General features: G+C 40.2%; 1 protein-coding gene across 6 annotated transcripts in view; it reads right to left on the minus strand.

Moving 5' to 3' along the window:
* GRIN2B (glutamate ionotropic receptor NMDA type subunit 2B) overlaps window positions 1-14,740 on the minus strand; it is a 274,219-nt gene that overhangs the window by 34,210 nt on the left and 225,269 nt on the right. For all 6 annotated transcript variants that reach the window (XM_053404817.1, XM_053404821.1, XM_053404820.1 and 3 more), the window contains 5 exons: window positions 8,030-8,238; window positions 7,270-7,441; window positions 5,951-6,104; window positions 4,497-4,622; window positions 338-567 (listed from right to left, as the gene is read on the minus strand). In XM_053404817.1, coding sequence (XP_053260792.1) covers window positions 338-567; window positions 4,497-4,622; window positions 5,951-6,104; window positions 7,270-7,441; window positions 8,030-8,238 — 891 coding nt within the window. The remainder of the gene's footprint in view (window positions 1-337; window positions 568-4,496; window positions 4,623-5,950; window positions 6,105-7,269; window positions 7,442-8,029; window positions 8,239-14,740) is intronic.

A 14,740-nucleotide genomic window follows, 5' to 3' on the forward strand; every position in this document is an offset into this window, starting at 1 on the left:
AAGATATATACAAAATCTGGTTTTATCAGGGAGGTCGTTTCAATTCTCCTGGCAACTGTTCATACAGTTATAGGATGCCAACACATAGGGATGCTCACTTTATACTTTGAGAAACTTGGGTTTAGATATTCACAAATCAATTAAAAAACACACACAAAATAAAATTGAAAAGTTTTCTTATTATTTGAATTATCATGTTATTTATTACTGACATCATAAATTAAATTATGGCTGCATTATTGCTAACCAAGCTCAGGGTGCACTCAATTAAAATCAGAGAAGAGGCAAAAGGATTTCGTGACAAGGAAGCAACCCTCTGAGGTTGCAAATGCATTACCTTTTTGTCGCTCAGCCCAGACACCTGGTCTACATACTCCTCTTGGATCATGAAGGCAGCCAAATTGGCAGTGTAACTGGCCAGAAAGATGACAGCAAAGAAGGCCCACACAGACACCATGATCTTGCTCGTAGTTCCCTTGGGATTCTGCACTGGCACAGAGTTGTTGAATACCAGGCCCCACAATAGCCAGATAGCTTTGCCAATGGTGAAAGAAGGACCACCAGGCTCTGAAATGACCGAAAACATGAGCAGAAATAGTGATCAGACTGGCAAAGTCCATCATTCCAAGTAGTTAGTACAAAATCCTGACCCTTTTCTCTTACACATCACTTTGTCTGATTGCACAAACATAGGTTGGTATATTGGAAGAATCACATAAATTTGCACACTTTTCTTCCTCTCTTCCTCTGATCTTCCTGGTTAATATCAACTAATTTACAGCAGAATTCTAACCATGTCTGCTCAGAAGTAAGCCCCAACAGGACCTACTCCCAGGTAAGTGTCCATAGAATTGCAGTGTTAAATCTGAAGAGGTAAAATAGCAGTTGGCTTCTAAAACAGAGACTGAAACCAGGGTTAGAAGTTTACCTCAATCTCTGGTTTAGAAGCTAACTATGGTCAGTGGTAACTGTTCTTATGCTAGGTCAGATGTAGAAATGAAACCTTGCAGTTAACACTAACCAGAGAAAGAAAGGGAAATTCAGGCAGCTGGAGGAAGTTGGGAGACGGCACAACCTTGTTGTATGTTCTCAGTTATCAAAGCATGCTTTGGCAGTGTGATGGGTCGGTGGTAGGCTTCAGGTTTCATGGAGGAGCCAATCAGTTATCAGCCAATAGGCTTCCCAGTCCCACATGTACCTGAAGAAAGCAGTCATGTTTGGGGAGAGCCTCACTAGTGTTCTGGGTGGGGGAACTCCTCTTTACTACTCTAAAACAAAACAAAACAAAAAGGATGTGCTCTCCAACCCTAGAAAGGGAAAGCACATCAAAGATAATAAAAATTATTGAAAAACACTTGGCATTGCTGATGTTCACCTGTTGTCTTTTGAGGGCCACATGAGTGTTCTTGGGATTGAATGATCCTCTAACAAAAAGTAAAAACAGTCCCCAAGAAAGCACAACTGTAAAAGCTGAACTTTAAAAAGTATAGAAAATTGTGTTAACATAGTAAATGAGTGAGGGTGGGGTGTGCTGCTCATCTCCATTTGTTGTGACACTGATATTTAGGTGGGTACAATGGAATTCCAGCAGTCACATTCTGCACATTATTTATGGTAACAAAGGACAACAATTTGCATTTCCCATCCACAAAATGCTGTAGGTGGAGCATAGGGGAAATGTGACAGTCCTGCAGCAGAAAAGTGTCTTAAATAAATATGCCTGGATCCCACAAAATAATTGAGTTAAAGGACCCTAACGTTCTGTGGGAAACCCGGAAACAAATCTACCCTTGGCTGCTCAGCTCAGTGGGTGACCTTGGGCAACTCACCTAGTCATCATCTTCTGGTTGCTGTGAAGCTAAAAGGTCATTTTGAGTACCTCAGATGAAGGGTGAGGTATAACAAAATGTCATCTGCCTTAACAATACAAGCATGCATTTTTGTTTATCCAAACGTTATCGTAAGTAGAGTCACTGAAGCGACTAACTCCGCAAGCCACTCCTGCAACCTAAACTGCAACAGGGAGGAAGCGATACACGTGCCTCCCCGTAAGATGAAAGTAAGCAGTGCTGCTCTCGGAGTCTTGGCATACTTATGTATGACTTGCAAACAGGGGCACACATACCGGTAAATCTTTTTCACATCACGAGTTTTAGACATTCAGGAGCACTCCCATGAGTAGAACAGAAATTTCATGACGCCTCTAGCTCTATAACAAATTGTGGCATTTGGTATCATAGCTATTGTTGTTCTGTTAAGTAAGTGTGAGCACAGGTTTTCAAAAGTTCTTTAAGTCCTACAAGATCACTGTGATCTAAACAACTAGAAACATCCATGCAATGAAGTACAAGGCCAAGAGAGTTCCTTCACACAGCTGCTCTTTTTCCATCTGCATTTTAATGGAACTAACTCAAACCAAGTTCACAGAGTCTATTAGTTATGCTTATTAATGCAGGCTTATGTGCCACAACTCCAGCTGACTTTCAATAAGAATTGAATGAATGTATCTGATGGCAAATCTGGCTCCCACATATGCAATGCAGATGAGATAAGTTATTATGAGAAACATTCATTTTGCATTTTTTGGCTTTTTGAATACTTAACAGTGAAGCATTTCATCAACATTTATTTTTGCATGCAAATTAATTTATCTCTGTATTGATGTTTATAATTTGCATTTTTAAAATTTGAGGAAGCGAGTAAGGAACTTTTAAAGGAAACTTTTAAAGGGAAAATGGATAAATAAAATAAAACTTTAAACTAGCTCCACTGCATAATTGCAAAGAAACATTGTTGAACATTACATATTTTCAGTTTTGCATGGTCTATATTTGCTGCTGCTTCTTCCAGAATCACCATAGATTTATAAAGCAAGAGTACCTTTTCATGATACCTTAACAGTTAAGTTATGACTATCATCCTCAATGACTACACAAAAGTAAGTCCCATTGAGTTGCATGGGCTAACATCATGTGGACTATGCAAACAGCTGCAAACACACAGTGAACTCTGTGTAGCATTTGGTATCCAGAAAAAAAACCACATGAACATATCCATATTGGCCTTGTGCAATGCGTGTTTCTCATAACAATGTATGTCATCATTTCACATATAGAATCCAGTTTTGCCCCAAATAATTCATTCAAGCTATTCACCATTCACATCTGTTCTGCTACCTGTACTAAAAATATGTGCATGGTGTGTATACAGAAATTTCAGCATGAGCATCTTCATGAATATTCACAACTCTGCATACATCTCCTTAGATATGTGCATTGGTCCATGTATGCTGTCCACAGCTTGTGGACAACAGCTCCCTTTGGCATGACTATGCATAAAGCTCTGACTAAATTTCCATTTCAAAATATCTTTTCTTCAGGGCTCAGAAACTTGGTGGCATAGATACGTTCAGGGCAAATTTGAGAAGCGGGTAAAACGATTTTCACACAAATATCTCAGTTCAAGCATCTTCATATTTTCAGCCTGTGGGTAAACCAGAAGGTCTTACGTAGGGGGCCATTTCACAGCTCAACGAAGCCAAGGGAATATACCAGTATCTTACCAGCATCCAAGTGCTTTCACTTATTTTCTGTATTCTGCCTTTGCCCTTCACTCATAAATCAACTCTCTAATCAGACAGCTTTGCACCTTTTGCTCCCTGTCCCCCCGCAACTACTCCATCTACACCCCCCACCCACCTGAGGATATTAAATTAATGGTTAATATGTCTCAAATTTATGGAGGCAGTAGAGTATGACAGTGGAGATTGTTTGTCGTTTCTGCTGCTTCAAGCACCCCTAGATTGCTGTAACTTCCTTATCCTGTCCTTCTTCTGACACACAATCTAGATGTGAATTAATTTGCAAGGGGTTAATGTGCAGAGGTTCTCCATTAGGCACTTTGGGTGAATCTCTGAAAGGAAATAATTCCATTAATCCAATTAGTGTAATGAGAGATAGATGAATGTAACATTACATAGCTTTGTAATATCATCATCATCATTGTCGTCGTCGTGTAAATTTCCAGTTATACAGCCAAGGCAAGCAGAACCAAAGAAGGAAAAGCAATCAAGGGTTGCAAATTTATTACGTTAAAATTCATATGCATGACAAAATTTGCAAAATTTTGCACATTTGCTGGGTACCAATTCAAATGTGAACAGTTGTCCAAGGGAATATATATTTCAGTTTAACAAAGTAGCATGTTTACTTTGGAGAAATTATGAGCAAACACACATAGGGTCAGGCAGATAATTTCAGGTCAGCTGGAAATTAGTGGCTCTGTATTGTGAGCCATGCAAATGCCCAATCATCCAAAGAGATCCATTTAAATTTTCTGCTGTTTGTGAACCTATTGATTCAACTTCTTTCCTTGTTTACCCAGAGAAAATACAAAATCTGTAAATGGTTGACATATATGCAGGAGGAGGATAAAATGAAGCCAAGCTAAACAAGCAAGACCATAATCGTTGCATGTTGAGAGATATGTCTCCTTACCTCTGCCATCAGCCAGACACCGGTTGTATCCCACAGGGCTGAAGTACTCAAAGACAAAGACAGCCACCGCAGAGATTATAAGCAGCATTACAAACATCATCACCCATACATCAGCACTGAATGGCTCTAAAGAGAAAAAGACAGAAAATTTGTAGGTACTTTTCCATCCTACCCCAAAATACAAGCCAGCCCCATCAGTGGAAGCCAAGTGCAAGGACTTCTACTTATGGAAAGGGCCTTTCCCCCTCGTCTCCTCACACTGCCCCCTAGGGAGGAGAGCTGGTATTGTTCCATCTGGCAAGCAGAAAGGCTTATGTGGGTGGAAAGATTGGAAGAGCCCATCATTAAATTCCACCCCGAACTGATTTGGTTACTGTTTCTTTACAGTTACTGTTATTCTAAATGGCAGCTGCTTTCAGGTACAGAACTTACACAGGAGTGAGTTTTTGCCAGCACCTTACGGTATATAATGAAGGTGCCAGGCGAGCTTCCCTGGAGAGAGCACCCCACAAGCGAGAAACTACTGCAGAAAAGGCCAGTTCTTGTATTGCCACCGTCCAGGCCTCACACGAAGAAGGGCCTCAGGCCCTTCTTGCAGGCTCTGGGTGGGTTAGTATGGGGAGAGGTGGTAATATGCAATTGCAGTAGTTTGCAATACGTTCTAGTGGTTCTGCCTTTGAAATGTGTTCAAAATACTGCTTTCAGGCTGATGTTAGGATCCTGTTGTCTGGAGCATGTGACTCCATTGTGATTCACTTTGCTTTGACTCTCAGCCTGGTTTAACCCAGGCTCTGGAACTCTGTACCCCAGAAAGCCAGCCTAGTCCTTTCCCTTTCTGTAGACTGGCACAGAGCGCCATATTGATGTAGATCCTCAGAATGGAAATGAACTAGCCAGTTAAGAATTAGTATCTAGCTTTTTTTGTCAGTATATTTTCTCTGCTGCTATTGTGATTTCATTTGATTTTCTAAAGTTTTATGGTGCTTTGAGGGCTTTGCATGCAAAAAAGGCTTATAAACTTCAAAAAAGAAACCAAGAAAGAGACTCTGCCTTCACTTCTTTGGATATAAGGCAAAGTGATAGGAAAAGCTTCTTCTGAACGTCTGCATGTCATACTGCTGGGATGCCAAATGATTGTCATAGGTCAACTCCAGGCTTTGGGAAGCAAAGCTGAAGAAATGTATTTGAACATAATTAAACTTCTAGTCCTGGAACCTGGGACCAATATTTCTGAAGTTGTTGTTAGTATTCTCGTTTTCACATCTAGAACCTGGTTCTGAAATCTAATTCAGGATTGAACTTCAGGGTGTATAAAGTTTCTTTCAAGCAGTGTGTGTGTGCTGTTTGTTTTTTAAATTAGAAAAAAGAACAGCAAACATTCTGGTTGTTTTTCTTAAAATATTTTCACTTGCACTTTGCCTCAATATAAATATATATAATTTTAAAAACTTTACCTAAAAAGGCAGAAGGTGAGACAGTCCCATTGCTTCGCGACACCATTACACTAATGCCTGTCTCAATGAAGGGTACAGAAAAGTCTACCACTTCTGAGCGTTCTGCATTTATGGTGAGGGATCCCACAGCCATATAGGCACGTTTGTCAACCACCTGAGACAAGGAGACAGAAAAATAGTTAATGCAGAGACTAGAGTCTAGCATGCAGGAGCTGGAACTTGTTCAAGAATAAAGGATGCTTTTGGGTAAGTTAAAACAGCGACAGGCTGCCACACATTCACAAGGTTTTGTATATATGAGGCAGGAAGGGAGAAAGCAAGGGCAAATGGTGTTGACATCACATTTGGAAATGGGAACTGGGAAAGATAAAGGAAAAAGAAAGTAGGAGGAAGGTGGCACATTGTGCAATAAGAGAGGAGAAAAAGAGTGGCAGGCTAGCTAAGGATTATTTCACATCATATTTGAACATTCAGAATGGAAGGTCAGATCAGTGAAAGGAAAAAAATAATTCCTGGGAAGGACCATCCTTGTTTTCCATTTCCCTGGAAAACAACAGTCCTCCCCACAAGTGTGCCCTTTTAAGGCAACCAATTGGTTGTGGGTTGGTTTCGGTATTTGTGTACACACATATGTACACATACCTGCAAAACACTTTGGGTGTTGGGATCAGAGACGATGTACATTTAGGAACAACATAGGAGGCTGCTTTATGCTGAATTAGACCACTGATCCATCTAGCTCAGCACTGTCTAAACTGACTGGCAGCAGCTCTCCAGGGTTTCAGGCAGGGATTTCTCCCAGTGCTTCCTGCAGATGTCAAGAGTTGACCCTGCGACTCAGCTGCTGCCCACAGATTTAGAGACTTGGAGAAAGGTGGCAAAAATCCTTTAAACTTTACAGTTGTATATACTGGTGTTTCCTTTTGTGTTATTGCATGTCATACCTCACATCACCTCCTCCATCAAACGCATGCTGAGAAATACTCTGGCAGTAAATGGACCACAAGCAGCAGAAAACAACATTATTTCTATTGCTCTTCATTTCCTGCTTGTTCCATAAAACATTTTTTCTTACATTTGCTTTTATATATATAAAAAAAACCATGTAAATATCATATAGCTTCACAAATTTGTTTGATGATAATTCCAAGATGATAATTTTTCCCAATGGCAAAATTCAAATTGATACACAGATTTGGAAAGCATAACTCAATTGATTTCTGCCCCAAGAACAAGTATCACCTGGCGATAGAGGGGAAATAATTCATTCAGTCTGTTGGTGAGCCTGTAAGTAAAAGCAGGTACCTTTCATGGCTTACCTCGCCTATCATTCCATTCCATGTTCCATTGATCTTCTTCCCATGTTTACCATTGGTTACCAAGTAAAGATCATAGGTGAACTTGACAAACTTGGAGATTTTCTTGAGAATATCAATACAAAACCCTTTGCAACATTTCTTGGTGTACGCAGTCTCCTCATCCGTCTTGTTGCTAAACAGCCACAACAAAAAGTGATTAAGTGTAACTGATAAATGATATTTTAAAACTAAAAACAAAAATATATGGCCCATTTTTTTCCATCATGCTGCACTCAGAAAGTGGATTTAATCTTGAGAAATTCCATATGATCCTTGAAAAACACAGAACTACCATGTTTAGCTGCAAATTCAAACTTTGTGTGGCATTCTCAGCAGAAACTGAATGTTATAAGCAGAAATTTTGAAAATATATTCTTGTCATTTTTCTTTTTTCATCTTCTTCCTTTTTTTAGACAAAGGTGCTAATTTCCAACAAAAATGTCATTTGGACAATTTTGATCTGTGCTAGAATTTAGAATTGTTGAAAATTGACTACTGTTATCCCCTACTTCTTTCCTTGGCTACTCTCTCTTTCATTCTCCATTACATCCCTAGCTGAAAACTCTGCTTGATGTTTTGCTGAATGAGCCAAGCTGACTGGAACGTTGAATTAGTGGCAAGTGGCAACAAAGCCAGCCTGAGACAGTCCAGCTGGCTTTGCTGCTGTGGAGAGAAACATGCTAGGAGGAATCAGCTGGAGAAAGATCCTGTTGGCACTTACTCTGTCACATTTCTTTTTTGGCATGGGACAGTGTTTCTCATACAGGTACCGCTTAGGGGGTCCACATTTTCCACAATGACAAATGGTGCTTCTTCTAGGGTCACTATGCTAAGATGGTCGTCTGCACGCTCCTCACTGTCAGGGTAAAGCTCAGAACGTGGCCACACATAATACTTCATCTTGAGACGCTTGTCCTTCCACCATCCCACCTGAAGCAATGGAAAAACAGAAAGAGATCATTGCTAAAACCATCACCCCAAATTACAGTCCACATGGTCAGCTGAACTTTGTAGAAATACATGGAAACTGAATGTCTGGATTAATTAATTTTAAAACTACGCACTAATCCCTGATCCAAAAATGAAGCCGGTCTTAATGAAGCAGCAGCAGCATCCCATTAAAACCCACTGAAACAAAAGGCCTCACTTGTTTCTCAAAAGACAAGCAGCGACAGGGCCAAACACACATGCACAACCCTCAGGAAGGTGTCACACAAAAAGAGCTCTGTCTCTTACGCCAAAGTCCAACAACAAGAAGGCTTGGAACAGGGCTCAGAAGTAGATCTCAGTGCTTTGATCAGGTTCATATGGGAGTAGGTGATTATTGAGATTCCCTGGCCTTAGACCATTCAGGGCCTGAAACGTTAAAGTCAGCACCTTGAATTTAGAAACAAACTGGTAACCAGTGGAACATCAGAATAATAGGATCTAACTTGCAAACTCCATTTAGAACTCCGGAAGCTGCTTTCTCAACCATCTTCAAAGGTAGTGTACATTACAATAATCTAACCTGGGAGCAACTAAGGCACAAGGATAAATGGCCATGCCCAGTTTCTCCAGAAAAGGGAACAGCTGCAGATTAGCTTGAAGCTTTTAAGAAGATTCCTGGTCATGATGGCACTGCTCCCTGGACATCCAGGAGCAAAGCTGAATGCTGACTTTAAGAGGAATGTAACCCCTGCTTCTGTGTGAAGTACTTGAATGGGATGTTACCACAGCTAACACTACATTGCAAAGATAAAGGTTTTCCATGTTCCCTGGCTGAATTATTATTATTATACCTATTATACCTTTAATAAACACCCATTTAAGATTTTGCTACAAAAATGTAAAAAAAGAAAAGAAAAAGAATATATTGTTCAGTTTTCTGCAACACATGACAATATTTTAACAGGAAGCTTAAATAAGCTTAGTTTTATGCTACTATGTATGACATTATGAACCTTCATCTTCCATTAATACCCAAAGTAAGTTCCTGGGAACTTGACATTACTGTGTTTTCTACATTGAGTACTAGATATAGAAAAAATATTTCTTGGAAATTGGTTCTGATCCATTCACAAGTTGACATTTTTAGGACTAATGCTCCTTGAGGTGCAATATTCCCCACAGAAAGTCCAGAATACCTATCAATAATGCTTTCAGACATGAAAAGTCCTGCCTTTGTGCCCATTATTTCCATCACCATTGACACTAATTACTGCCTTGGTTAGCACATATGAGACAAGAGGGCACAGGCTGAACAAACTCCCCTATATTTTGTGGCTGTGGCTCCCTCAACCTCCACCCACTGGGTTTTGGTCAAGGCAAGGTGAATATGGGAGCAGTGTGGGTGGAAGACTAAAGTGAACTTTGGTTGCTCACTCTTTACCTGCTTTGTGGGCTTTAATTCCTCATGCCTGTCAGTTCACCCTCTTCTACTATTGCATCTGATGTTTTAGAATCACTGGACAAAAGCACTTGTTATAGCCTCTTTGGATGTCAAAGGTTACGTCAGTATAATCAAGGATTTTTGGGTATTCTGAATTTAACAGCACCCAGATCATTAAATATTTATTGCTCCTTTTAAAAAAATAATATCAAATTAAGGTTTTAAAGAGAATCCAATGTGGGCTTAGTAAACAAGTTATTTCAAGAAAGGAATAAAAGTCATTTACAGGCATAGGTGACCTGCTTACTCAGGATCCCAAAGGGTTTACAGAGGACTTGAACAGTCAAATCCATAGGTATTACAAGAATTATGATAGGTGGGTCCGACATTCTCCTGAGTAGGCAATAAAATACATTGTAGTGTTATGAATTTTGGGTTTGTTTAGAAGCCTAGAAACTCATCTTGGCATATGTGTGCAGTGTGGAATGTGTTGCACAATGTATGGAGGTGATACTAAGTAAAACGCTGCTAAAACCTTCAGTTGCTGGTGGAAAGTTTAAACACTTTGATGGACTTCCATGTGCACAAACCTCCATTACAGAATCCCACATGGGTGGCAGGTGCATCTAAACATTTAACCACAGGGGCAACAGGAAGCCCCTATCGGTCTATTTCACAACAACAGCACCCAGTTTTAGGTGGTGGGGCTGGTAAGACTCCCTTAGCCCTGACCATATAGTTGGGTCATGTAGATGTTCTACAAAACCACATGGGATATGTTCAAGGACAAGCAAACATATAGTGGAAAACCGCAACTGTTAAATGCTTCACATGACAGGGGGTACTCCAATCTGCAGTACAAAGGGTGCTCAGACTCTGTGCTAGCAGCTTTTGGCAAATATGGCAGTGTGTGCAAGCTGACACACTACAAACAAAGAACTTTGTGTGGCTACAATCCCTTCAAGACATCAGGCAAGTACCTCCAGATGGCTGAGTGAACATTTAAAGAGCATTTCTGTGTCATGATGAAGTCTCAGAGTTTAAATGATTAAGGCAACATCCAGTCACCTGTCGACAGCAAACTATCAACTGAAAGAACCCAGAAATAAGTATTATTAGGCAAAGAGGTTCTGACTGCATGGTTACAATCCTATGTATGCTTACTTAGAAATAAGTGACTCGGAACTGAGTAGGGCTCACTACTGAGGATCTTGGTGTGAGAGACATTCCTTTCCTTTTTTTTTAGGGTATATCAGACATCACATCATTTTAGATGAGAAAAGCATAGCAAGGACATGAGTGCAGCAAACACAGCATTCTACAACCTGACAATCTGTTTGCATACCTATGAGAGGAGTAATGAAATATGAAAAAAATCATTCCATTCCAATAAGTCTCATATCAATTGCCCAAAGTAGAGGGAAAGGGAAAGTTGTATGTGTGTGTTGGACCAGGTAAATACCACTGACACAAGTTAACATTTCGTATTTAAATGAACACTTTAGCACTTCTAACAGGCAGATTTGAGTCTCTAAATGTAGGCTACAGATATCATGTTAAAAACTCCTTCCTCACAGAACTGGATCGGAAGAGAGGATCCCCATTCATTTTTGAGATGGATAATGCATTTGCATGGATATGAACATGCATGACTGACTCTTATAAAAACAGGGGAAAGATCTGAGGGGGAGGCACTGTGGAAGGGGGGGAAATATCCAAAGTAGCATTTAATATTATATGCAATTCAGAGGGTGCAATGTGTTACAAAGATGGCACTATTACTAACAGAATTAAAAGTCACATTTTTCAAGGCAAAGTAATTAAAAGCTAAGGCTTCCAATTAAAATAATAATGATAATTCTGAAAGGTTGTACAAACAAAAGGAAAGCATTCTGGAATCCCTGCAGATTTTGAGCTAGCAGTAAGTACATTGTTACAGCCATGGCTTTCGCACTGCACCAGCTCACCTTCTAAGTGGTAACTCCCTGTGCAGTTCTTGGAAGTCACCCTTGTAAACCTCCTGTTTAGGGAAGTACAGCTGAGAATGTCCCCTGTCTGAAACCCTTGAGAGCCCCCGCATTTCGGTGTACAGACAATAATGAGCTACGTGGACCAACGTTCTGACTTGGCGTAATACAGCATAAGATTCCTATGGACCTGGAACTTTGGGGCCTTTGCAAAGAAAGCAGGTTCCCACAACATTTTTATATATGCTTGACTCATTTCATGCACTTGCACACATTGAATTGGTCTTCTAATTGTTCAATCTGTCCAAATCAATCGTTATCACCCACTGGAAATCTCTAGATGAGCTGACTGAACTAGAATGAACAGCGGCAACTGGGCATGTGCTAAATCACTCACCAGACTGGTTCAGTTTGCAGAAATCCATTTGTGTTGATCTTAATATGTGCAAAAGGAATAACAAGAAGCACCCCCAAGTAACTTTATTCATTGCCTGACTCATCCTGAGTACCCTGTTCAGTCAGTCAAGCTATGTTTTATGCAACCCAGTGGATGCTCTGCTTTTAGTTGGAAGCCCCTGTTGGCAGCATCTCTGCTATTCTTTATGCCACCACTATTAGAGCCACACATCATCAAAGAGGTCAGCATGCAACAGTTGGAGAAGGAGTATGTAGAAAATCTGTTTACAAACACTTAGGGTAATTAATTAACCATGTTGGTCAAAGGAGATTAATATTGGTGGAAGCTTCGTGTGCAGAATTAATTAAAATGAAAAGTGCTCCTCCACAAGCTTCAAGTTCACCTTTCAGCAGCACCTGGCAAAATCTCTCTTTTTCACTACACCTGCAAAACAGGTGATGGTTATTAATGGGCTTTAAATTTTGCAGAACAGGACAGCTACAGAGCTAAAGAGATCGCTGCTTCTTCACATTCACATAGCACCTAACCAAGTGGATGTGCAGGAAATAAATGTCCTTAAGAGGAAATGTCATTATTTAGTTCTCATCTCTCACTTCTTTCAATAAAATAATCACTTCCCAGAAATGCATTCTCCATATCACCCCCGATTGACATTTATGCAACTCTTGCCAATTTGTTTAAAAGACATTAATTATGGGTTTCCTTATTTATTGCTCCATTTGCATGCTTTCTGCAGCTGCTGAAATCATGCCCTCTGACCTAATTAGCCGAGGAGTTTAACAAGGTAAACTTTAAAAGCTTCTATGTTTAGCACAATGGATCAAATATAGTGGCACAAAAGTGATAAGGACTACAGGAGTCATATGTGGTGCACCCTTAAATTATTCTTGATGTCTTTTGGTACCTTATGGCAAGCAAGCTCACAAATATTCCTGAAGACAGGCCATGTGGTTTCCTGTTCAGGATGGTAGAATCCTTACAAGTAGTGAAAACTTATAGAGTTTAATTTATAATACAGGCTTTGTTGACAGCATTCCTATACTGTGCTATATGCCCTCATGTAGATGGTCAAAGAGAATTAATGCTATCATTACTGCTTCACCCTGTGTAAATTGGGGGTCTTCTGGTGATAGATTGGAACTCACAACTGAGCTGCATCAGTAGCCCTACCACCATATACATACATAGTAAGTAATTTTAAAAGTAGATTTCATGTGGTGTGCTTAAGCAAGGGTTGGTCTTCGATCTACAAGTTGAAGGCCTTTATGTGGAGTTTTCTCCTCTTCTCATAATTCTAGAATTTGGCATCATACAATGAAATTTATTGCAATAGTGCCATTGCACTTGGAGTCCTGCTTGAAGGCTCCTCTTGGACATCTGGTTGGCCACCGTGAGTAAAGGGTGCTGGACTAGATGGGCATTTTGAATGATTCCAGCAGAGCTTTCCTTATATACTTAAATAGATTCGGGACAGGCAGAAGCAAGGGCTTCTCCCACCACATAGAATCATTGTATGGAATTCATTGCTACAAGATGAAATAGTGTCCCCTAAATTCTGATACCTTTAGACTAGGCTCAGGGCTTAGCCACACTTCTGTTTGACCCGATGCTTTCCTGCAGTTTAGCACTGAATCCGAGCAAACGGCAATTGGGTTTTCCTCTCTGACCTGTGCCTAGAAAGCACAAGACAGGTGTCATAGTTGCCAAGAGTGTCAGAGCAATGTCTTCTTGGCCAGACACCAAAAACTATGCCAGACAGCCCCTTGCAGCCATGTAGGTGTGGGAATGTGACCTCACATGTGTTCAGTCAGGTTCAGACCAAGATTTAGACCACCTGTGCTCTAGCCATTGATCCTCCTGTTTCATGGCAGGCAGCTATCACTAGAGCACAAAGCTGACCTATGTGCTTCACAGCAACAGTGTGGGCACTCAAGCATTTATGCAAAAATTTCCAGGATTTCAGAGGTTGGACTAGATGACCCTCATGATCCCTTCCAACTCTACAATTCTGTGATTCTATGAATCTCACCATCCCACAATGTGACAAGAGACTTGGCAGGAGTTGCAGCCTTGCCAGCTGAGAATTCACCCCCCCACACACACACACACACAACATTCAGGAATCCATCATATTTCATAAGTGCAGGCCATCTCAATAGCTCTCCCTATCCTGCAGCATAAAGTAATTCAGCCCAAACCTCAAAGTACATATATTAGGGGAAGTGTTTCTAAAAATGCATGTATCAGTGAAAAACCAAACAAAAATGCATTGTATTAGTGGAAATTACCCACAAGAATGTGTAGATTAGTCAAAAGTGCATACAAAAATGAGTGCATTTGAAAAATCTGCACAAAAATGCTGCTGGATTTTCATGAATATAATTTATTTTAAAATTTGCATATTGCTGCAGAAATGCAGAGAACTGGATGTAAGATTGGGGAAATGAGAAACTAAGAGAAAATGAAATCCACAACTTTGTCTATTCCTATCAGTGATATTTATACTATATTTTGGCTATGCAAAGGATGCCAGGAAGTCTGGGGTTCATGTTTTACAACAGCAGAGAGTTTCTACTGCCGTATGAAACTATCCAAACTCCGAAAGCACAAAAATCTGCATTATACAGGTTTGTCTCTGCACATAGTACGTGTCCAGGCATGTAATTCCTTTCCTAA

The sequence above is a fragment of the Podarcis raffonei genome, chromosome 10, assembly GCF_027172205.1.
Source record: "Podarcis raffonei isolate rPodRaf1 chromosome 10, rPodRaf1.pri, whole genome shotgun sequence".
NCBI lineage: Eukaryota > Metazoa > Chordata > Lepidosauria > Squamata > Lacertidae > Podarcis > Podarcis raffonei.